This window comes from Monodelphis domestica, chromosome 5 (assembly GCF_027887165.1).
Source record: "Monodelphis domestica isolate mMonDom1 chromosome 5, mMonDom1.pri, whole genome shotgun sequence".
Taxonomy (NCBI): domain Eukaryota; kingdom Metazoa; phylum Chordata; class Mammalia; order Didelphimorphia; family Didelphidae; genus Monodelphis; species Monodelphis domestica.
This window is the reverse complement of record NC_077231.1, coordinates 6,693,196-6,715,434: the sequence shown is the minus strand read 5'-3', so window position 1 is coordinate 6,715,434 and position 22,239 is coordinate 6,693,196. Positions and strand designations below refer to the sequence as shown.

At 53.8% G+C, this 22,239-nt stretch overlaps 1 protein-coding gene across 1 annotated transcript; it reads right to left on the bottom strand.

The window, feature by feature from the left end:
• Positions 1-361: 361 nt before the first annotated feature.
• MAPK12 (mitogen-activated protein kinase 12) lies at positions 362-19,055 on the bottom strand. Its single transcript, XM_001362184.3, has 12 exons — positions 18,127-19,055; positions 17,592-17,721; positions 10,237-10,295; positions 5,890-6,001; positions 5,559-5,588; positions 5,189-5,236; positions 4,842-4,956; positions 4,362-4,433; positions 2,794-2,873; positions 2,633-2,711; positions 1,791-1,964; positions 362-1,027 (listed from the first exon to the last, which is right to left on the bottom strand). Exons 1-12 carry the CDS (start codon positions 18,249-18,251, stop codon positions 957-959), a joined length of 1,095 nt encoding a protein of 364 aa, XP_001362221.1. The 5' UTR covers positions 18,252-19,055; the 3' UTR covers positions 362-956.
• Between the last annotated feature and the right edge of the window lie 3,184 nt (positions 19,056-22,239).

Below are 22,239 nucleotides of genomic sequence, written 5' to 3'. Positions count from 1 at the left end.
CCCAGTCTTAACCCCCTGCCCAGGCTGGAGCTCAGAGCTCAGCCTCCTGAGCAGATGCTGTTAGCCCAGGGGAGAGGCCTCAAGTACCAGAGTCCTCAGGTCTGGGTTCTAGGTTCTGAATTCCCAGCTCACACTCTCAGGTGTCCAATTCAGGATGCCTCAATCCTTTCAGGTTCCAGCAGTGGCCTCAATCCTACCACACCCATAGGATGGGGGCCTCCTCATGGCCCACTCCCAGCAGGAACCCACCCCTCTATAACTGGGCCTGAACAAGAAGGACACATTGCTTTGGGGGGAGCTGTAGAAGTAAGACTCTCCCTCCTCCCAAAGCCCAGGCTATTACAAAAACAGTTTATTCTCCTTGGGGACATATGCCAGGAGTGTTTATTTACACGTTGGGGTGGGGTGAGGAGGGATGTTGTCCCTGAGTCACAGCTGCCCACCTGGGCCCCGGTGGGGTCCCTTCCAGAGACAGGGATCCCAGCTCTGACGACCTCTGAGGAGCAGTTGAACACACCAAAGCTGGAAGCCCAAGCTTCCCCAGGCATGAGACAGAGCAGCAATCACCACCAGCGACCCGAGATCAGAATCAGGGGCCAAGACCTCTGTTGGGTGTGTGGCCCAAGAAGGGGCTGCAGGACAGCAGGGTTTCTTCCAGAGTCACCTGGGGGGGCTATCTGTCCCCCCCCTCACTAACGAGTGACTCCCCTCTCCCAAGAGATCCTCACCCTCAAAATGTGGTTCAAAGGAAATCCTAACCCTGAGGGAGGGACAGTTTACCCCAAGGGTGCCCTGATCCCAATCCCAGAGTCACTGTTGGGGTCACTGCCAGCGGATCCCCTCCAGAGTCATCCCAGGAATCACTGCTGGCACCCAGTCCCACCTTAAACTACAGGTTACCACAAGGGTCCCTACCGGCCTGAACCTGAGGGACCTCTTTCCATTTCCACATGGAATCACAGAGATGTTTCCTTTGCATCCAGAAGCCGAGGGGGCTTAAAGCTGAGGACTTCTTTGTATGTGACTCCTAGACAAAGATGGGAGAGAGCAAGGGAGGGAGGGAGACAGAGAAAGTGAGAGAAATGGGGAGAAGTGCAGGAATAATGGGGAGAGAGAGAGAGAGGGAGAGGGAGGGAGGGAGAGGGAGAGAGAAAGAGAGGGAGGGAGAGAGAGGGAGAGGAGACATGGAGAAAGAAAAGGCAGTGAGAGATGATAGGAAAGAAACAAAGATACAAAAACGAGGAAGTGAGGAAAAGAAAGATACAAAGAAATGAAGATACAAAGAAAGAGGAAGTGAGGAAAAGAAAGATACAAAGAAACAATGATACAAAGAAAGAGGATGTGAGGAAAAGAGAAAGAAAGAAAAAGAAAGAAAGAAAGAAAGAAAGAAAGAAAGAAAGAAAGAAAGAAAGAAAGAAAGAAAGAAAGAAAGAAAGAAAGAAAGAAAGAAAGAAAGAAAGAAAGAAAGAAAGAAAGAAAGAAAGAAGGAAAGAAAGAAGGAAAGAAAGAAGGAAAGACGGAAAGAAAGAAGGAAAGAAAAGAGGAAAGAAAGAGAAAGAAAAGAGGAAAAGAGGGAGGGAGGGAGGAAGGAAGGAAGAAGGAAAACCAGAAAGGAAACAAGAAAAAAAAGAGGGAGAGAAGGTGTAGGGTAGGTGGGTGTAGGGAAAAAGAAACAGAGATCCCCAGGGAGAGGGACAGGCAGAGGGCAGCATCAGTCAGTCTTCTGCCAGCCCTTGGCCCAGGGTACAATTGGCCGGGGTGGGGGCAGGGCATGGCAGGCCAGGACTCACGTTTCCACTCCTCCAATGTCCGGTCAACGTCATCAAAGGAGTCATCATAGAGCTGGGCCTGGGGCTCCTCCTCAGATTCATGCACGGTCTCAAAGTATGGGTGAGTCAGCGCCTCTGCGGCTGTCACTCGCTTCTCGGCATCCAGTACCAACATCTTCTCGAGCAGGTTCACAGCTGGGGGTGGAGAGGGAGGGCGTGGCGGACACAGGGAAGTGGTGGGAGCTCCAGGGGGAGCAGAAGGAACTTCTGACCCAGAAACCTCAGCGGGTGCACCCCAGCTGAGAAAACCAACCGAAGCAGCCCAGACCCCAGGTAGTGGTCCCCAGTCACTAGCTCAGGCTTCTGCTGTCTGCACGCCTTTCCCAACAGGGGAATGCTTCCTCTCCTCCCTTGGCCCTATGGCTTCCCTCTAGCCCAGCCCTAGAGGCTGGAGGCTTTCCTTCTCAGATGACTCTCCCCCTGGTCTGCCTATGCTCTTGGTCTATACATCAGTTTCCTGGCCAGAAGTCTTGGTTTCAAGAGTCGCCTTTGTCTGACACATGACCCCGGTGGAATCCCAACTGCTCGAAGGCTATGGAGGGAGAGAAAGCAGAGACCTGCGTTGGTGGAGGGAATATCCTCCCCTGAGAGTTCCTGGACCACTGAAGCGCCGGGGTCCAGAACCCTTGCACCTAGTCACGGCCACAGCTTGAGGGCCGTGGTTTTGCCTCTCTTTGTAGCACAGGGTCTGGTATACAGCAGGCTTTTAATTTATGCTTGCTGGTGGGTATTAGGAAGCAGGGCTATAAAAATATATCACAGGAGACAGAAAGCCTGGGCGGCTCCCAGCTTCCCTCACTTACCCAGGGGGGTCGCGTTCTTCAGGATGGAGGCAAAGTCCTTCTTCTCCAGCTCCGGGAGATTCTCCATGTAGTTCTTGGCCTGTGGGAAGCAAGGCTCAGCCCAGGGCACTGGCTCCGTCCAGCCCCAGGCTCTGCCCACCCCCACCCCCAAGGACACTCACATCCTGACTCTGAAGGCGCTGCACGAACTCAGGGGGAGGTGTCCCGGTCACCTTCATGATCTCCATCAGCTGGTCCAGGTCTGCCCAGGCAAGGCCAAGTCAAGGAGGCCAAGCCAAGAGGTCAGCACCCTCCCCACAACCCGCTCAAGCCGGGGAGGCCAAGGAGAGCTGGATTCTGTGTTCCTAGGATGTCTCTCCCCTTCTGGTTTTCCAGGCCTGGGGTCAGGGTGATCTGCTTTTTTTTTAACTCACCTTCTGTCTGTATCAATTCTAAGACAGAAGAGCAGCAAGAACTAGGCAGTCAGGGTTATGTGACTTGCCCAGGGTCACATAGCTAGTAAGTGTTTGAGGTCAAACTTGAACCCGCAACCTCCCATCTGGAAGTCTGGTGCTCTAGCCATCGTGCTACCCAGCTGCCCCTGGTGAACTGCTTTTTCCATATTCCTCACCTTGGAACTGATCTAACCATTCTGGAAGGCGATTTGGAAACATGCCTGAAGGGTCTGGATCCCAAAGAGATCATTGAAAAGGGGAAGGGCCTCCTTGTACAAAAATACTTAGAGCTGCTCTTTTTGTGGTCCATGTTGGTGATGGGACACTATTGTGCTGTAAGAAAGGAGGAGGAGGAGGGGGCAGCTGTGTAGCTCAGTGGATTGAGAGCCAGGCCTAGAGATGGGAGGTCCTAGGTTCAAATCTGGCCTCAGACACTTCCCAGCTGGGTGACCCTGGGCAAGTCACTTGATCCCCATTGCCTACCCTTACCACTCTTCTGCCTTGGAGCCAATACATGGTATTGACTCCAAGATGGAAGGTAAGGGTTTAAAAAAAAAAAAGAAAGGAGGAGGAGGAGGAGGAGGAAGAGAAGGAGGAGGAGGAGGAAGAGGAGGATTTCAGAAAGGGCCGGGAAGACCTGCAGGAAGGGAGGAGGAGGAGGGGAATGAGCAGAACTGGGAGAACCCTGGAGGGTGCCCACTGGGCGGCTCTCAGCACAATCCTGAAGGATTGATGAGGGGGATGCTGTCCACCCCCAGAGAGAGGGCAGATGGATGTGAATCAAAGCCCACTTTTATGCTTCTACAATAAGGACAATATGGAGGTGTGTTTTGCATGCCAATAAAGATAACTAACTAAATAAATACCCCCTACCTTTTGAGGGGCTTCATCAGCCTAGGTTATGAAGTCACCCAGGGTAGAAACTCCCTCTAGTAGGCACACCAATAAACTCCCTGCAATTTTTCTCTTGAGGAATGCACAGAGGACATAAATTACTAGCCCAGGATCACCCAGCCAGAATGGGTTTGGGGCAGGATTTGAACCTGTGTCTTCCTCACTTTCCATTCACCACAATTTTCATTATGACTAATTTGGGGTTCTTTTTTTTTAAGCTGTTTAGGGACAATCCGTGAAGGCTGGGGTAGTGCTCTGTTTCTGGGGACCTATTTGGGGAGCTTTCCCCATGAAACCCTGACCTGACACTTTCTCCGTGGTGGTGAGGATGAACTGTTCCCAGGCTGCCCTCCCATCCTCCTCCCCATCCCTCTCCTGTTAGCATCCCCAGAGGAGGATACGGTCACTCCCTTTGAAAAGGATCTTCCCGGTGATCATCTCTGCCATGATGCAGCCCACAGACCAGATATCCACTGAAACATGGGCCCGGCCCAGCCATGTCAGGCTGGCAGGAGAGGGTGAGTGGGGCTCTTGCCCACACTGCCCCTTGGCACACTGCCCCACTCCCAGAGATCATGGTCACCAGGCGGCTGCCTTCCAGGGGCTCCTTCCTCTGAAGTCTGTCCTGACACCAGCCTCTCCCACCCTTAGGCCAGTAACACTTCTGTCCCCCAGGATCTCCCTCCATCTACAAGCCACCTTCCAGGCTCAGTGTGTCCAGACTCAGGCTTCCTTCTTCCTGGCCGCCCCTGAGCCCAGGGGCTCTGTTCCCTGTCCCCCCACCCCGAATACATCACTGAAAAAACTACACAGCCAAAGACCACCTCCCTTCCATTCTCCTTGTCGTCAGGCCCAGCCAGGGGTCCCTGAGGTGCCATTACCTGTCTGGGTGTAACGCATCCAGTTGAGGATGACCTCAGGTGCCCGGTACCATCTGGTCACCACGTAGCCAGTCATCTCACTGTCTGTCTGTCTGGCCAGGCCAAAGTCCAGAATCTGGGGGACAGAGATGCAGGGAAGTGGGGGGGGAGGCATACCACCCAGATGTCCCCACAGCTCCAGAACCACCCAAGGGGGGGCCCGGGGTCACACGTAGTCCTCTTCTGTGCGGCTGCCCTCATGGCCTCGTGTGGGGAAGAGAAGATGAAGGAGCAGTGCAGACAAAGGCCAGTCTTGGTGTGGGGCCTCCCCTGCCCCCTTGTTCTCTCGACCCAGCCGTCTCCCTCACCTTCAGCTCACAGTCCTCATTCACTGCCAGGTTACCAGGCTTGAGATCCTGAAGGGGGGAAGCAAGCTGCCACGTCATCATTCTCCAGTGCTGCCCCAACCCCAGCTACTTAAGAGGCACAGGCCCACAGGGCATCTAAGGCCACTGTAGTCTGCCCCACTAGCTCCCCAATCCCATTCCCAGATGGTCCCTAAGCCTTCCATATCCCTCGAACCCAAGGCACCCCCCCAAACCCCTCAGTCATGGCGAGGAAGGGGAAGGGGAGAGAGCCCAGGCTGGGAGGCAGGATACCAGGGTCTTTGCTCAAGCTGTGCACCCAGGACTCCCCGGACTGCCCCATCTCCTACCCCGAGGGAAAAGGGTCACTCACCCTGTGGACGATGCCAGCAGCATGGATGTACTACAGGAGAGAGAGAGGTGCAGTCAGTGCTGTCTGGGAGGCTGAGGCGGACAGGGAAGAGCTCCAAGTTTACCCCAGACCCTTCTCCTCCTCAAGGACCCAGAGACCCCCCACCCTGCTCCCTCTCTGGTGACGCCTAACTGGCTGCTTCAGACTCTCCCCAGGAATTGACTGGCTGTCCTGGCCAGATGCAGTGGGTGTCACTGGGCTTAGAAGACTCGTAGGTCCTCATCTGTGCAATGGGCCCAGGAGGCCTCTGTGTTAGGGCGTATGAAGGTCACACAGGTCACTGGGGACAGACCTTGAGCCCCCGAAGAATCTGGTAAACCAAGAACTGGATCCGGTCGTCGCTGAGCTGCTCATGTTTCATCAGCTTGCTGAGATCCGTGCCCATGAATGGCATGACCAGGTAACTGCCAGGGAGAAGAGGCCCCGTCACCTCACCCAGCCCAGGAGGGACACAGCCTCAGTCACCAAGAAACAGCCACGGGGGCAGCTAGGAAGCTCCATAGACCGAGAGCTCAGTCTGCAGACCTCAGACACGTCCTCTCTGGGTGACCCTGGGCAAGTCATTTCCCCTCCAATGCCTCTCCCTTTCTGCTAAATTCTGCCTTGGAACCAATACGCAGTACAGATTCTAAGGCAGAAGGTAAGGATTTAAAAGGAAAAAGCAAGAGCCAGCCAGTGCTGCCTCCCCAAAGCATTTTTGCTGTGCCATTCTCAGAAAGCAGATAATGACCAAAAGCTATGCACACATGGTGGGAGAGGAGGGCTCAATCAACAAGCAATCTCCTTTCCCTCCCCGGGAGAAGTGCATGGGGAAATGAAGGCAGCTCAGCTCCCTGGTGGAACCTTTTGGAGGGCAATCTGTCTCTAGAGGGATTCTCCTAGCACTGGTGCTTGGCCTCATCTGACCTGCCAAGGCCTGCCGGGTCCAGATGGGGCTGGGGGTCAGCTGCCCCCAGAGAACAGCAGGGAGAGAGTGGCCCCACTGGGAGCAAGTAGACCTCCAGCTCCCTCATCCCAGGTCAGGCAAAGATGAGGTCCCAGCCTGTGGATGGGCCAGGACCAGCTCGAATGTCTCTGTGGCTTGTATACACCTCAGTAATCCCAGTGGTTAGCTTGCAGTGGCAGCGGTGAAGACCTCCTCCTGAAACCTGGACAGGACTAACAGAGGGATGTTAGACCAGAGAGGTATTCGGCACGTGCCTCCTGGCACATAAAGGACACTATCTAAAAGCTCGCCAGTGGCTAGGAATAATAATAATTATTATAAATAGACTCATGTATTATTTTCCAAGATAGAATATTGTTCATATTATTGTTGTTGATAATAATAACAGGGCAGGTAGATGGGACAGTGGGTAGAGCACCGGGTATGAAGTCAGGAAGACCTCAGTTTGATTCTGGCCTCAGACATTTCCCACTTGGGTGACCCTGGGTAAGTCACTGAACTCTGCCTCAGCATTACAATGGTAGTTGGGTGACCAGTAGGCAACTATTCTAATAGTCCAGGAAGGAGACAACCAGGGGCTGAGTGAAAAGAAGGGGATGGATGGGAGAGAAATGAAGCTCTAACTTGCAAGACTTCCAGCCAAATGGAGCTCCTTTTTTAGTACCTAGTGTTTTATTTTTTATTTTTTAAACTCTTATCTTCTACCTTAGAATTGATACTGTATGTCAGTTCCCAGGCAGAAGAGCAATGGGGGTGAAGTGACTTGCCCAGGGTCACCCAGTTAGGATGTGTCCGAGGCCACATTTGAACCCAGGACTTCCCATCTCCAAGCCTGGTGCTCTATCCACCGAGTCGCCTACCTGCCCCTTGGTACCTGTTCTTGCCCTGAGTCTACCTTCTCTTTGCCCAAATGCCTGAAATGTCTGCCTGTGGAATTCCTTTTCTCCCTTCAAGACTTAGCTTGGCAGCCATCCCTTCTGATCCCGACACATGTAAAAGGTTTTGTTTTGTTTTCTTTTTTAAACCCTTCCTGTCTGGCTTAGCATGAACTCCAGGGGCTAGGCAAGTGGGGCTTTCCCATAGCTGGGAAGTGTCTGAAGCCAGATTTGAATCCAGATCCTCCTGACTCCAAGCCGGGTACTCTATCTACTGTGCCACCTAGCAGCCCCTTGCAAACGAGTTCTTCCCATTCCAGGTTTCCAGGAGCAAGATGCTTCTTTCCTCACTTGGCTGGGTTCGTGTCCCATCCCGCCATCGGGCTCCAGGCCCTCCAGGGAAGGGGCTGTGCCCCATCCCCCTGGGTACCCCGGTCTGGGCGGCCAGTAGGGGGAGTCTGGCCAAATGCCAAGTCCAGCTGAAGGGCCTTGACGAAGGAGAGAAGATTTGGAGCTGCAGGCAGTCAGGGGTTCAGAAGAGCAGGATTTGGCTGGGAGTGGGGAGGGGAGATGATGGCCTTGACTTTTGGCAGGCTCTTTGGGTAGCAGGGAGGGCCGGCCAGGATGCCTCCAAGATGCTTGGAGGCCTGCAGCTGGGCCTAGAGGGGAAGAGGGCTCGGGAATGCTGGAGGAGGAGGAGGCTGATGGGCCAGTGTGGTGGTGTGGGTTCTGTGGCCCCTCACCATGAGCCCAAGGAAAGGTCTGTGGCCTCTGACTTCTCAGAGGGACGGCCTGGAGGTTGCCAAAGGGCCCTTCCAGCCTGAGCAAGAAAATGGGTGCCCAGAGAGAGCCGAGCCTTGCAGGTGCCCACACGGAGCTAGCAGGGGACCTAGGGAGGGAGCGGCCAGGGAGGAGGACAATCAGGAGACAACAGCATGAGCCCGATCCCTGCCAAAAGCTGCAGAGGGCAAGGAGGGCGCCCCGCGATAAGGGTGAACCCAGCTTGTGTGGCGTGACGGTGCCAGGCCTAGGCACAAAGGGGCTGAGGCTGAGAGGAAGGCAGCAAGGTAGGAGCTCAGCAGGACGGAGAAGAGAAAGGAAGTTGAGGATGGCCAGGAGGGTCAGCTCTGGGAGCAGACCAGAAGAGAGCGTCGCCCGGCTCCCCCTCCCAGGAGAGAAAGGCTGGCGAATCTGTCCTAACTGGTCAGAGAGAATTCCAAAGGGGGCTGGGGGCGAGGGAAACATCCGGGCCTGGATGGCGGAGGGCAGGGGAGGGGCATGTCCAGGCCCACCCTAGGGAGCTGTGGCTGAGTCAGGGCCTGCGGAGAGGCCAGGACAGAGGATTCTGCCGCCCTGCTCAGGCCTGGCCGGCGAAAGTTACCCCAGCTCCGGTTACGCTCCTCATCTCTAACCCCAGTGTCCAGGGTTATATTTCACACTCCCTACTGGTCTTTAAGCCCCCAGGCTCAGGGGTCACCTCCTTGGGCCACAAGGCCCAGGACCGTGCCCAGATAGCAGTGAGGTGACCTCAGCGAGGGGCGGGGCAGGGGGCAGGAAGTCTCTCCCAATGAGCTGGGTTAGCCTGGGGGGAGCCTCCTCCCTCTGGCTCAGGACAAAATCCCGGAGTCTCAGAGCAGGACTGCTTTAATCTATGCCAAGCAGCTCTGCCCAACGGCCTCCAGGGAGAGAGAGCCCCCCAGATCAGCCCACTCCTCTCTGGGACAGCAGGGCTGTTCCTGACCTTGGGCCTAATTCTGCCTCCCTGCAGCCTCTGGGCCCACGCTGATCCTGTCTGGCCTCTAGGGCCAAGGAGAACAAGGCTGGTCCTCCTCTTCATGGTGGCCTCTCCAATGCCACCTGTCTCCCACTAGGCTCCCAGCAGCCACTTGGACGGAGATAGGCACAGCCTTCAGATGTTCAGGTGTTCCCCTTCCACATCCCTCCCTGCCTCCAGTGCTTCCACTGCTTCCAGATGTCCCCACACCTGGCTTCATTTCTAAGTTTCTAAGGTCCCTTCCAGGATCCTGTTAAATCCATAGCTCTGCCTCAGTTTACCCATCTGTCTCAAGCTGTGGGACAATCCGGGGAGGGCTGACATGCTCCTTCAATCCTCGGAGGTTCAGGAAGCTTGGTGTGATGGAGGGATGTGGGGCACAAAGAAACAGACCATATTTCTGGCCAGGGCTTATCACCCTCTCCTGCCCAGGGCCCAAGGGAGATTTCTGAGAAATGGGCTGGGTTTTAACTACATGGGTGAATGGGGGGGGGGATGGTGGGGATGGGAAGGGGAGAATCTAGGTCTGCCTGAAACTCTGGCTTCTCCTCCTGCCCATGCACCAGGGGTTGCTCCCCTTCCCAGCTCCAAGCCAGGGTTCCCTGCTTCAGTGGTCCCCAAGAAAAGGAACAGAAACAGCTTCCCCATTCCACCATCAACCAGAGACCAGTCAGGGATCAGTAAGGGGAGAGACCTTTGGGACCCTATCAACACCCTCAGGGCCTGAAGTCTGAGGCGAGCACAGGCCTCTGGGCACACCTGCCCCTTTGCCCATCCATTGTCCAGCTGGAAAGTCCCTGGAGGGTGAGAGGAGGCAGGAGCAAGAGAGACAGAAAATGAAGTCCCACAAGCGCAATCTAGACCATCTCCTGAAGATGGTTCCCCAATGCTGAGCCTCCTCTCCTCCCTCCTCTCAGCCCCAGGCTGGGTTTAGGGTTGCTCCTCCTCTATCCCCCCAGATTGGGAGCTCCTTGAGGGCAGGGCCCCCCCCAGGAGGTAGAGGACATGTAGATGACCATCCACCATGGGTTCCTATCTACTCACAAGTCTGTGAAGTCATCCAGCGTGTCATCCGGGGTGAAGACATCCAGTAAGCCAATCACCTGGGGAGACAGAGCAGCCTGAGAGACAGTAATAATGGCTTCCATTTCTAGAGGCTCGAAGCTGCTTCCATATTATCTCATTTGACCCTCACAACCATCCTGGGAAGAAGGTGCTATTGTTATCCCCATTCTCCTGATGGAGAAACTGAGGCTGGGAGGTGACCTCAGAGCACAAGGGTGTGAAGCACATTTTGAACTCTTCCCAAGTCTGATGCTTTATCCAGTCATGGATAGAAGGTGGAGAAAGAGTAAGCCTCCTCCCAGGAAAGGGTCCTTCCTTTATTCACTAGCTACAGAGATCAGAGGCTGCTCCATCTGCCCTCTTGGGTAGCCAGGGGCCAGCTGCCTGGAACAGCAGGGCAAGGAGAGCCTCTGAGGTGGACTATGCCCAACAGAAGAGTTCGGGGAGGCCCTCCGTACTGCTGAATCCTGTGTGTTCCCTTGGGCACCCAACAGCACAACTAACAAGTCACCCAAACAAGAAAGGCCAAGCATGGAGTGGAGGCAAACAGCTCCCCCACTTCTGTGGCTTCTACCCTGCCACCCTCATTCCAATTCTGACTTCTGGACTCCTTTACCTTCTCCCCATGACTAGATAAAGCATCAGACTCAGGAAGACCAAAGTTCAAAATGTGCTCTGGCCTGGAGGATGTCCTGGTCACTGAAGAACCATGCCTTGAGGCCAGGGAGGGCCGATGAAAGTGTGACATCCCACCTATCTCTGGCCCCCACCCTATCTGGCTTCCAGGGAGCTCCAGCCTGGCTCTGCTCCCTCCACTACCAGCCCTTGGCAGAGGTAACACCAAACATGCCTCCCCAAGCATCCGCTCAGCCCCTAATCCAGTCACCGGCCCCAGCTGTCCCCTTGGCCTGAATGAGCCACCCCCCTCCCATTGTCTTCAGAGCCTCTCTCAGCTCCGCTCCGCTCCTGGAGCTCCCAAGTCCCCTCACAGGTTATTTTCAGCTGGTGACTGACCAGGACAGGCCTGCCGGTCAGCTCATTCCCTCCCTGCACCCCAGGCCCCCGATCAGGCTCAGAAGGAGAGCCTACCCTGGGAGGGAAGCACAGGAAACCAGGGAGAACCCAAAAGCCACTTCTCTGAACAAGCCCTTTGGAGCTGATATGATATAATTGAGTCAGCCTCTGCCTTCACCCTGCTCAGACCTCATCCTCCCAGGATCCCAGAATCTCTGAGCTGGCCAGACCCAGCCCTCAGAGGCCATGTAGCCTAACTCTAACCTGAACAGGAAACCCTCCTATGTCTCTGACCTTCAGGCCTCATGTGATGGGGAACTCACTACCTTTGGAGGCAGCCAGTTTCTGCTGGGATAGCTGCTGGGATAGCAGGAGCCACCATATGGCCCCCAGCTCCTGGATCTTCCCCCTTTGCCCACCAGCCCTCACCATATTTTCTGCCTTCCTTTAGCAGCTCTGGGTACTTGGACTCCAAGAACATGAAGGCTTTGCCACAGATAACAGACTATAAACATTGGGACTTTTATCCCTGACTGTAAATTTCTAAGGGGCAGCTAGGTTGCACAGTGGTTAGAGCTCTGGGTCTGGAGTCAGGAACTCATCTTCCAGATTTCAAATCTGGCCTCAGACACACAAATGTTGTATGACCCTGGGAAAGTCACTTCACCTTGTTTGCCTCAGTTTCCTCATCTGTAAAATGAGCAGGAGAAGGAAATGGCAAATTGCTCCAGTATCTCTGCCCAAAAAAATCCCAAATGGGGTCATAGAGAGTTGGACCTGACTGAAACGAAGGAAGAACAGAAAGCCTTCACATTCTGAGGGTCCCAGTACCCACAGCTGCCCAGGCCCCAGTCCTGAGGCCAATGTGGCTTTTTCCTCTCCTCCCTGAGGCTGACCCCCAACTCTTCATTGGTTCTCCATCCCCATCCCAGGCTCAGTGAGTGCCAAGACCAAGGGCAGACTGTCAGCAAGGCAAGAGGGGCTTCTAGAACTTCAAGGCAAGGGCTCCTTAAGGGAAATAATGGGGTGGGAGCTCTAGCCATCCCCCAGCACCCTGCCCTCACCAGGGCTCCTGCTCACACCAGGGCAGGGGTTCCCGAGGCCAGGGCTTTCCCAGGGGCTCTCTGTGGTGGCGAAATTCCACTCTGTTCCATCCCAAGCTTGATTCTATTAGGGCAAGTTCTAGCCTGGTTTGAGGGAGTCCTGAGTGTTAGGTCACATCACTATTTGGGCACAGGCTGTTCTATCCTTCTCAGAAACCAGAGGTCCAGGCCAGCCCCAAGCCTGTGCACTTCCTGATTCTTGAGCCTGCTCCCAGGAGTTGATCTAGGCTGCCAGTGCTGGGATAGAGGCCCCCCCATGGGCCAGAGCCTCCAAATGAAGTCTGGAAAGGAAGACACTTCTCAGGGTCTGAGGGATGAGACCATGGACTCACAGTTCTAGAGCTGCCAAAAACCATCTAGTAACTTAATTTTACAAATGGGGAAACTGAGGCCCAGGGAGGGGAAGGCATTTACCCAAGATTACATAAGGCAGTTAATGGCAGAACCTGTTGGGTTCCTCCCCAATGGGTCAGATGTGTTGGAGGACAGGCTGGGTCTAGGGGGCATGACCTCTGGCCAAGTCAGGGTTGGAAGGCTGAGTAAACTAGACAGACAGGAGCTTGGCTTAAAGAAAAAGCCCAAGGTAGGGAGATTCACAGACATAGAGGGGGACCCTCCCCCCATTACCACCAGGACTTACTACTTTCCCAAAGCTGGAGCTTCTGGCACCTTGAAGACTTGGGATTCTAAGAGGTGGAGGTGAGGAGGGAGACACTCTGGGCAAAAGCCCGGAGATGAGAGATGGCAGAGGAGCTTGTAAACCAGTTTTTCTGGGCTATAGAGTTTGGCAAAGAGAGTGCTGCTGATAAGCCTGCCATCTAGCCTGTCTCCAGCTCCCTCTTCCCCTCCCAATTTCTTATTCCTTCTGTCCTCCTTCAGACACACACAACCCCTAGAGTGAAGAGCTTCTCTGTCCTTCCTTCCTTCCCGCCTCATCACTAGGATCCCCGGTCAGTCTCTCTGTACCCTCGGTCTCTGGACATTGCTCTGGCCAGGGAAGCTGGCTTAAAACAGGCTAAATCCCGAGGAAAGGGCAGCCACATCTCTCTGGCCCTGAGTGAGGGCTGGAATGTGATTTTGTATTTTGTATATTATGTAGGGAGAAGGTAGTGATCCCCATGGGACCTGTTTCCAAGGCTCTGGGCTCCACAGCCTCCACCGTGGGTTGGTGTAAAGTGCCTGCTACAGAAAGCTCTCATTACTTCGGAGCCAGCTCATCTGAAAAATGGGACTAATACCATCTCTATGGCTTTCTCCCAGAGGAAGTGGCTATAAACAAAGTCCTTCTTTATCTGGGAACATGTTGCCTGCCTCTGGAAGCTAGAATGGTTCCCAGAGGGCAAGGATCCTCTAGCTTCTTTGTTTCTCTAGAATTGACCACAATCCTGAATAAATGTCTAAAGCAGTGGCAAACCTATGGCACACCAGCACTCTCTGTCAGCAGATAGTCTCCCTACCCCACCCCCCAGTTCATTAATAGAAAGGCAGAGAGACTCAAGTGGAGCTGCCCTCCTCCCCGTCTCCACTATGCCTGGTGACATTGTTTCACATTCCCCACCCCTCTGCTCAGCAACCCAATGGGAGTGCACAGCAGGTAAAGTGGGCAGCTCACAGGTGGCAGAGCTGGAGGGGAGCAGAGCACTTGGCTTCCCGTCTCTATACTTTCTGAGTACTACTCAGAACCCCTATGGGAGTGCTTTCTCCCTCCTCTCTGAGGGGTAAGAAGAGGGGCAGGGAGTGCCCAGCACTTGGTGGGAGGAGGGGCATGGCATGGGCCTGGGTGGAGGGAAGCTGGGTGCATCACTTGGTCTGGGGGGGGGGCAGGGTGGAGGCGTGGCCCAGCTCTCTGACTTTAAAAGGTTTGCCATCACTGGCTTAAAGGCTGATTTGTAACCTTCAATAGCTATCCAGTGGGAAGGTCTATTACATTGTGATCAGTTCTGGTCCATAAAATGTCAGCATTCAAGTGCTGCAAGTGGTGGGTACCTCAGAAAGGGTCTGGTTCAATTTCCCTCTGTGCAAGAATCCTTCTACAATCCCCTTGAAGAGTCATCTAGCCTCTGCTTGAACACTTCTAGAGATGGGGAACTCACTACCTTGTGAGGCAGCCCATTCTGCTCATTTCAGACCACTGTAAATGTTAGCAAGCTCGTATTGCCCCCCCCCTTACTTCCTCTGACAGTTCTGGTTCTGTTGGAGAATGGGGGGCTCAAGCAGAGCTGTGCAAATCCCTTTTCTGCATTACAACCTGACCTAGAAATACCTGAAGACTGCTGTCACATGCCATCCCACTCCCAAGCCTCCACTTCTTGGGGGCAACTGGTGCCTCTCGATAAAATGTTGGGCCTGGAGTCAGGAAGAACTGAGTTCAAATCTAGCCTCAGCCCCTAGTTAAATGTGACCCTGAACAAGTCACTCAACCTCTGTTTGCCTCAATTTCCAACTATAAAATGGGTGTAATAACATCTACCTTGAAAGGTAGTTGTAAGGATCAAATGAGAACATGTCTATAAAGCACTTAGGCACACAGTAGGTGCTCCATAAATTTTTATTCCCCTTCCACCCCTTCTCTAGGCTACATATTTCTCATTTCTTCAGCAAAGGATGATCCTCCACTCCCTTGCTTGTGAATGGACCAAGAGGAGACCCAATACTCCAGATGAAGAAATAGGTCCCAAGAGTGTCACCTGACTAGAGAGATCTCCCTTGCAGAGGAGGACCAGGGTGTGGGGACTCCCACCTCTCAGGATCTCAGGACCCACTGAGAAGAAGGGGGACCCCAGAAGGAAAATCAGACTTGCACTGTGTCCTTCCCGCTGGCACAGGTGCCCCCAAGGGCAGACCTTGGAATAGGGGGCAGAGAAGGGAGCTTTCCTTCTTGGGGGCTTTTCCGCTCCATCCCTTCCTCCCCCTCATCATTTATGGCTTCCCTGGATCAATGTAAGAGCATTCTTGCTCGGACCTCTCCTCCCACCTTCTTCTCCCTTCAGTCCATCCCTCACATTGCTGCCAAAATAATCTGCCTGGGGCCCTGCTCACCCGCTGCCTTCTGGGTAATGAATGCTCCATTCCCTAGTCCCAAAGGGCATTATTTCCTTGATATACTCCATACTGAAAGACAGTGGGTAGGCTCCTGGGCTTGAAACCAGGAAGACCACAGTTCAAATGTCACCTCAGACACTCAATAGTGATGTGACTTCTGAGCCTCAGTTTCCTCACTTGAACAATGGGGATGATACTCTGCTTCCTCCCTGTGAGAATGGCTGTGAGGCTCAAGTGATGAGGACAATAATGACAATTAGCATTCCTGTAGGGCTTTAAGGCTTGCAGAGCATGTTATCTTATTTGGCTATCCCAGCTTTGGGAGGGAGGTTCGAGCATTGTCTACAGCTGGATGGTGCAATGGAAAGAGCTCTGGACCTGGAATCAGGAGGACCCCAGTTCAAATCTGAGCAGGTCATTTAACCAGACTGCCTTAGTTTCCTCAGTTGCAAAGTAGGGATAATAACAGCATTTACTTCCCAGAGATTATGAGGCTCAAATGAGATCATCTGTGTAAAGTGCTGATTAATAGATACGTGTTACCTTCCCCTACATTCTGAGAGATGCTAAATGACTTGCCCAAAGTATGTGTAAAGTACATTGTAGGGGGCAACGAGGTGCCTCGGGGGATAGAGAGCCAGGCCTGGGTTCGAATCTGACCTCAGATACTTCCTAGCTGTATGACCCTGGGAAAGTCTCTTAACTCCAATTGCCTGGCCCTTAGCATTCTTCTGCCTTGTTATTAATTCTAAGACAGACGGTAAGGCTTTAAATAATAATAATAATTTAAAGAATAATTTGTAAATGTTAAAGCCTTCTAGAAGCCCAGTGATCTTTACTCCAGCCACCATGGAGCATTTTGGGTCTCCCAGATCCCCTCAGTGTTCTCCAGCCTCTGGTCATGAAAATCCCCCTGCCTTAAAATGTCCTTCTTTCTTCTTGCCTGGACCCATCTTTATTTTACTTATTTATTTATTTTGGTGACTCTTACCTCCTGTCTTAGAATAAATACTTGTCAGTTCCAAGGCAGAACCGTAATAAGGGCTAGGCAATGGGGGTTAAGTGACTTGCCCAGGGTCACCCAGCTAGAAGTGTCTGAGGCCACATTTGAACCTAGAACAAAGCTAAAGTCAGAGGCACCTTCCTCTGAGAAGCCTTCTTTGATGTCCACAGGCCAGCCCTGAGCTGTCCCTTCAGGCCTCACAGACCACAGAACAGTGTTATGTACTGTCTATTAGACAATGAGTTCCCTAAGGAGCAATTTTCACTTCTGGAGAGGCAAACCTGGGCGTCTGCCCAGGAGGAACATCCTGGGTGCTGGGGATCCCTCCTTGGGGACTCCCCGTCTAGGAGGGGAAGAAGGTGCTGGGCTAACCCAGTACTCTAGTCCTTGGCAGATCAGCATGAGCTCAGACTCTCCAGACCCATTAGTCCCAGGACACCTCATGAGGGCTAAGGCATTCAGACTCCCCAGGCCTCTCTCTGCCAGGCTGGCCCCTTAGTATTCGGGCCATCGTTAGCAGGGGGGTCAAAGCGGGGCATTTTCCGGAAACACAGCAGGTGCTGGATTTAAAGGTGGGGTGGGTGGGGTTGAGGGAGGCACTCAAGCACAGACTCCACGCTTTTGTTTCTCCTCTACCTTCATCATTACTTGTACCCTAAAGACCACCTGCCTGGGGCTGCCATCCTGCTGGCCCTGCTCAGGTCCTCAAAGACCTGGGCAGGCCAAATGGCAGGGAAAGATGCTTTCTCAGTCTTCCTAGATAATCTGCTATATCAGATAAAAGAGAGGGGAAGGTGGGGGGGGGGTGTAGCTAGATGGCTCAGTGGATAGAGAGCCAGGCCTGGAGATGGGAGGTCCTGGGTTCAAAACTGACCTCAGACACATCCTAGCTGGGTGTCCCTGGGCAAGTCACTTAAGTCCCATTGCCTAGCCTTACTGCTATTCTGCTTTGAAACTGAATTTAAGACAGAAGGTAAGAGGGAGGGGGGGGGTGAAGGAGGAATTTGGGGAGACTTGGGCCCCTGGCCCTATGCTGGCAGGCAGTGCCCACTCGATCTTTCTCTGGTCCTGTATGTTGGGGGTGAGGACAAGCCAGCAGTAGAGGGGGCCTCCCAGCGAGTAGGCGGGCAGCCTGATGAGCAGGCGAGCAGGTAGTTACAGGGCTCACTCACATTCTCATGGCGCATGTGTTTGAGTAGCCGCAGCTCCCGGTAGGCGCGCTTGGCGAACAGCTCCGACTGGAAGGGACGGTACAGTTTCTTGATGGCCACCTTGGTGCCGGTCCTGCTGTCAATGGCCGAGCTGCGGGCCGACACCGACACCGGAGCACTCAACCACCCCTGCTGGTGAGGTGGAGTGAGAGCCCCGCCAGAACCAGCCAGGACCAGGGTCCCGGATCCTTCTTCCCTCCCTCCCCACAGGAAGCCCGAGCTGGAGAAAAGGGGTCCCCTCCTTCCCTTCGATACGCCCTGGGGGGGGGGGGCTCTCTCGCTGCCGCCTCCTGGGGACTTTGAGACATTCAGACCCTGGGGGGCCAGGCAGGATTGAGTTCACCCAGCAGCAGCAGGAGCCAGGGCTGGGTCCCACGAAGGGGAGCCCCTATCCGAGTTCCCATCACACGCAGGTCCGCTAATCTCTCACCCTTCTAGTGTCCCCTTCACCCTCCCACCACCTCTCGACGCGGTCCTGTACGTGCCCCCCACTCACCACACGGCCCCGTAAGCCCCAGAGCCCACGGGCTGCAGGTCGCGGTAGAGTTCCCGCACCTCCCAAGCTGTCTTAGTGACCTCCTGCCGGTAAAAGCCCTTCCGGGGGGGCGGAGGGGAACTCATGGCTGCCAGAAGGGGGCCGCCCAGCTCGCCGACCCCCTTTGCTCACACGCACTCACACTCACTTTGGACAGGCGCGTGTGGAAGCACGCACACACGCACCCGGGATATTTCCCCCCAAGCTCCCGGAGGCGAGAGGCTGGGGCTGCCCTCCCCCGACTCTTCGCCCCGCCCTGGGCCCCCGGGAGTGAAGGGGCCACTCCCCGCTCGATCCCGCGCGCTCTCTCCTCTGAGCCCCCTTTCTTCTTCCTCCTCCTTCTCTTTCTTCTTCTGGTTGTTCTCTCTCTCTCTCTCTCTCTCTCTCTCTCCCTCTCTCTCTCTCTCTCTCTCTCTCTCTCTCTCTCTCTCTCTCTCTCTCTCTCTCTCTCACCCCCTCTCTCCCTCCTTTTTCTTTCTCTGCTTTTCCCTCTTGAACGCACTCTCTGGTACTTTCTCTTTCTCTCTCTCCCTCCAAACCTCTGCTGCTTTCTCTCCCTCTTTCTCTGTCTCTGGTCTCGGTTTCTCCTTTGCAGTGCGTCACCTCCTTCTTTCCTCTCTGGTGTCTGGAGCTTTCTCCCTCTGCCTCTGTCTCTGCTTTTCTCTGTCTGTCTGTCTGGTTTTCTGTCTGTCTCTGTCTCTGTCTCCCAGTCGCTTTCTCTTTTCGACTCTCTTTGTGTCTCTCCCCCACTGACCCGGGGCTCTCTAAGCCTCTCTAGATCCTCCGGCAGTGGAGCCCCACGTGACCCCAGTCCTTCCTCCTCTTCCCTTGGGAAGCAGCCCCAACTACCTGCGGGCAGGCAGGGGTGGGGGGTATGTGTGTGTGGAGTGAAGGGGAGCAGCGGGGAGGCGCCACCCTCTATCCCCTCCTCGATTTCCTCCCCCTTCCCCTCCCTTTCCCGTCTCTTCTCTCCTTTCCTTCCCTTTCCTGCCCTGCCCTTCCCTCCTCTTCCTCTGGCATCAATTCCCCAGGGTACTAGGGTGGGGGTGGGGAGGAAGCAGGGCCCAAGTCCCTGGAGCTTTATTTGACAAGATCCGCTTACAATTTAAGTGTTACAAAGGGCTTCCCTCACCGGGACTCACAAAGGGGCTATTAATGGGGGGAAATCGAGGCTGGCCGAGTGGGGGAGGGCCTTAGCAGAACGCACCCATCCAGAACTGGTCTCCTGCCTCCAGGTCCAGCCCTTTCCCAGGGCTCCCCCATTCTACTTTCGTCTCTGGCCCAAACAGCCCAGGAAAGTTGGGGTCCTGTGCTGAGCCAAGGGCTAGCCCAGGGATTCGATTTGGCTGCGAAATCCAAGGCTGCCTTACAGCCCTGAGTCTGTCAACAGCACCTGCTTCAGTTAAAGCTTCTTTGCGGCTGCTGCCCCCACTCTGGCTTTTTCTTGGCTATCTGTGGTCTGGCTGCTCCCTAGCAGACTGCTCCTGCTTGGTTCCTTTTCCTCCTTGGTGTCCGTGGTGCTGGCTCCCCAAGGCTTTCTCTGCTCCCTTCATCCTATTGCTGCCTTGGGGTCAGGTTTCACTTCTGCACAGGTCCTCTGGCCCCAATATTTCCTGAGCTTCAGCCTTGTCTCATCAACTACCTGCTCTGCCCTCTACCATTTCCGATGATGGTCACTCTCCAAAGGTCCCCAAATCTCATCAGTCATCTTTGGAATTCAGCACCCTATCCACCCCCACCCTCACCCCCTTTAGAACCCTTACTTTCTCTAAAACAGAAGGGCAAGGGCTAAGCAGTGGGGGTTAAGTGACTTAGTCAGGGTCACTCAGCTGGGAAGTGTTTTTGTTTTTTTTTAAACCCTTACCTTCCATCTTAGAATCAATACAGTATATTAGTTCTAAGGCAGGAAAGTGGTAAGAGCTAGGCAGTGGAAGTTTAGTGGGAAGTGTCTAAAAATCAAATTTGAACCCAGGACCTCTTGTTTCTAGGGCTGGCTCTCAATTCACTGAGCCACCTAGCTGCCCCCTTACACCTTTCTAAAATACATATAGCATAATAGAATGGGGAAGAGAGTGTGGTTCAATCCACTCTCCATCTCTCTCCAATCAGCTTGGACCAGCTAGGAAGAGCTGATTGTTAAATTTGCATTGTGAACATTTATAATTTGATCTATCATTTTGTTGATTGTTAGGCTTAAGAAAGTGCTAAAGAAAATGTTATCAATGCAGATTGAGTATCAGGTGTGCCTTTCCCCCCTTCCAGCTGATTGTTTTAACCATTTATCAGCACGTAGGAGGGACTCCCCTGGAGCTGACCCCTATGCCAAGTTGGGAGGGATGTCAGATGACATAAGTGCCTCCAAAAGAATGCCCTCTCTTATGGGCACCAAGTTCTGGGAGAAAAGCTCTGGGGCTGGGCAGCTCCCTCCCCCACTTATGCAGCACACTCCACTTTGGAGAGGTACTCCTCTGCCATGGTTAGAAAGGTTCGCTTTACTGAGAAGTCAGATCTTCCTAAGGGCAACTTCTCCCCACTCACTGCCTGGATCTCGCCCTTGGGGACCGAGGAGGACAGAGCTAATCCCTCTTGCCCCTAACCAGCAGCTCTTGAAATGCTTAGAAGCAGCCACCAGAGCCCCGGGCTGAACCTTGGGGTGGACATCCCAGGTGGAGCTGTCCAGCAGGCAGCAGTTGGCGGTGGGAGACTGAAGTCGAGATAGAGAGAGAGGGAGAGGCAGAGAGAGTGGGGTTCCATGATTCCATGCACAGATCTGGGATCATCTGCACAGAGATAAAAAAATAAATCTGGGAACCGGAATTACCCAGGGAGAATGCAAAGAAGAGAAGAGGACCCAGCTCAGAGCCTTGGGGGATGCTCCCATTTTAGAGTTTGTAGGCAGGCAAACGATCAGAGAAGGAAGCATCGGATAGGGTTGTGTTTTGTCCTGAAATGATGCACTAATCACTTCACTTTGATGAACATCTAAAGCTAGCCTTAACCCTTCAGCCCTCTCTTCCCTGGGGGAGATACCATCCATCTCTCAGTCCCCAAGGGTTTAGAATGAGAGTCATCCTGCAGCCCGGTGAAAAGGAGACTGGAGGGACAGGTAAGCTTTCTCCACGTATCTGGGGCAAGTTCCAAGTATTATATGAAAGAGGAAGGCATGCTTAGTTTGGCCCAAAGGGAAGGATGCGGAAGAGTATTGGGAATCTCCCAGGCCAGTTTTGTTTTGATGGCAGGGAAACGCTTCCAACCAGGAGGCTGCCTAAAGGTGATGTGGGCAGGGAGTTTGCTTGTTGTCTCCTTGCTGAGGATGAGGTTAGCCTCTTTCTGCTCCAGCAGTTTGTGGCTCTTTCCTGTCCCTCAGCCCCCAGTCCAAGCCAGAGAGTTCCCAAATCTCTTACACAGGCCTCACTCCCATATCCACGCCCCCCCCCCTTATCTCTCACCTTACCCATCATACATTTCTTCCCTTGCTTCGTTTTTGCCTTCTGCAACCCATCTTCCACAAATCTGTTAAAACCATCTACCTGAGGCACAATTCTGACCATGTTACCCTTCTCCTCAAAACCTTTCAGCAAGTCAATGCCCCCACCCCCAATTAGGAGCAGCATAGGGCGTGGCCCAACTCCCAAAGCCCCCCAGGCTTCCAGGGAGAGTTCCCTGCCCAAATCCTTCCCCTTTCTGTCATCTGATTTACAGATTATCTAGGAAAGCCCAGGGCAGAGCAATCCCTCCGATTCTGGCCCCAGTAGTGTTTGGGACCTATGAATTTGGGCAGCCAGAGGAGTGAGGAGGGGCTTCATACGAATTTGGGAGACTGCGCTGGCTGGAGAAGCCAGCATGACTATGCCTAAACAGGGCCAGAAAGATGATGCTCTTTTGGTTTGTGAAGATTGCTGCGTCAGCCTGACATTCAAGGCTCTCCACGAACAATCTGATTCCCTTGAAGCTCCCCTTGTAGTTTGGGTCTGGCCCTTGGCCATGTGACGGAATTGGTTCGGTTTGTGTCCAGGGCATTCCTACCCCCACCCCATTCCTCTTATTTCCCGGCTGAGTCTGAGTCTTCAAAAC

Bases quoted from the DNA above. Each gene is read 5' to 3' on its own strand.
- MAPK12 (XM_001362184.3), bottom strand. From the start codon at position 18,251: ATGAGTTCCCCTCCGCCCCCCCGGAAGGGCTTTTACCGGCAGGAGGTC. The intron at 10,296-17,591 runs GTGAGTGAGCCC...CTGTCTCCCCAG, and splicing joins AACACATGCGCCATGAGAAT to GTGATTGGCTTACTGGATGT. The intron at 1,965-2,632 runs GTAAGTGAGGGA...CTCCACCCCCAG, and splicing joins GAAGAACGCGACCCCCCTGG to CTGTGAACCTGCTCGAGAAG.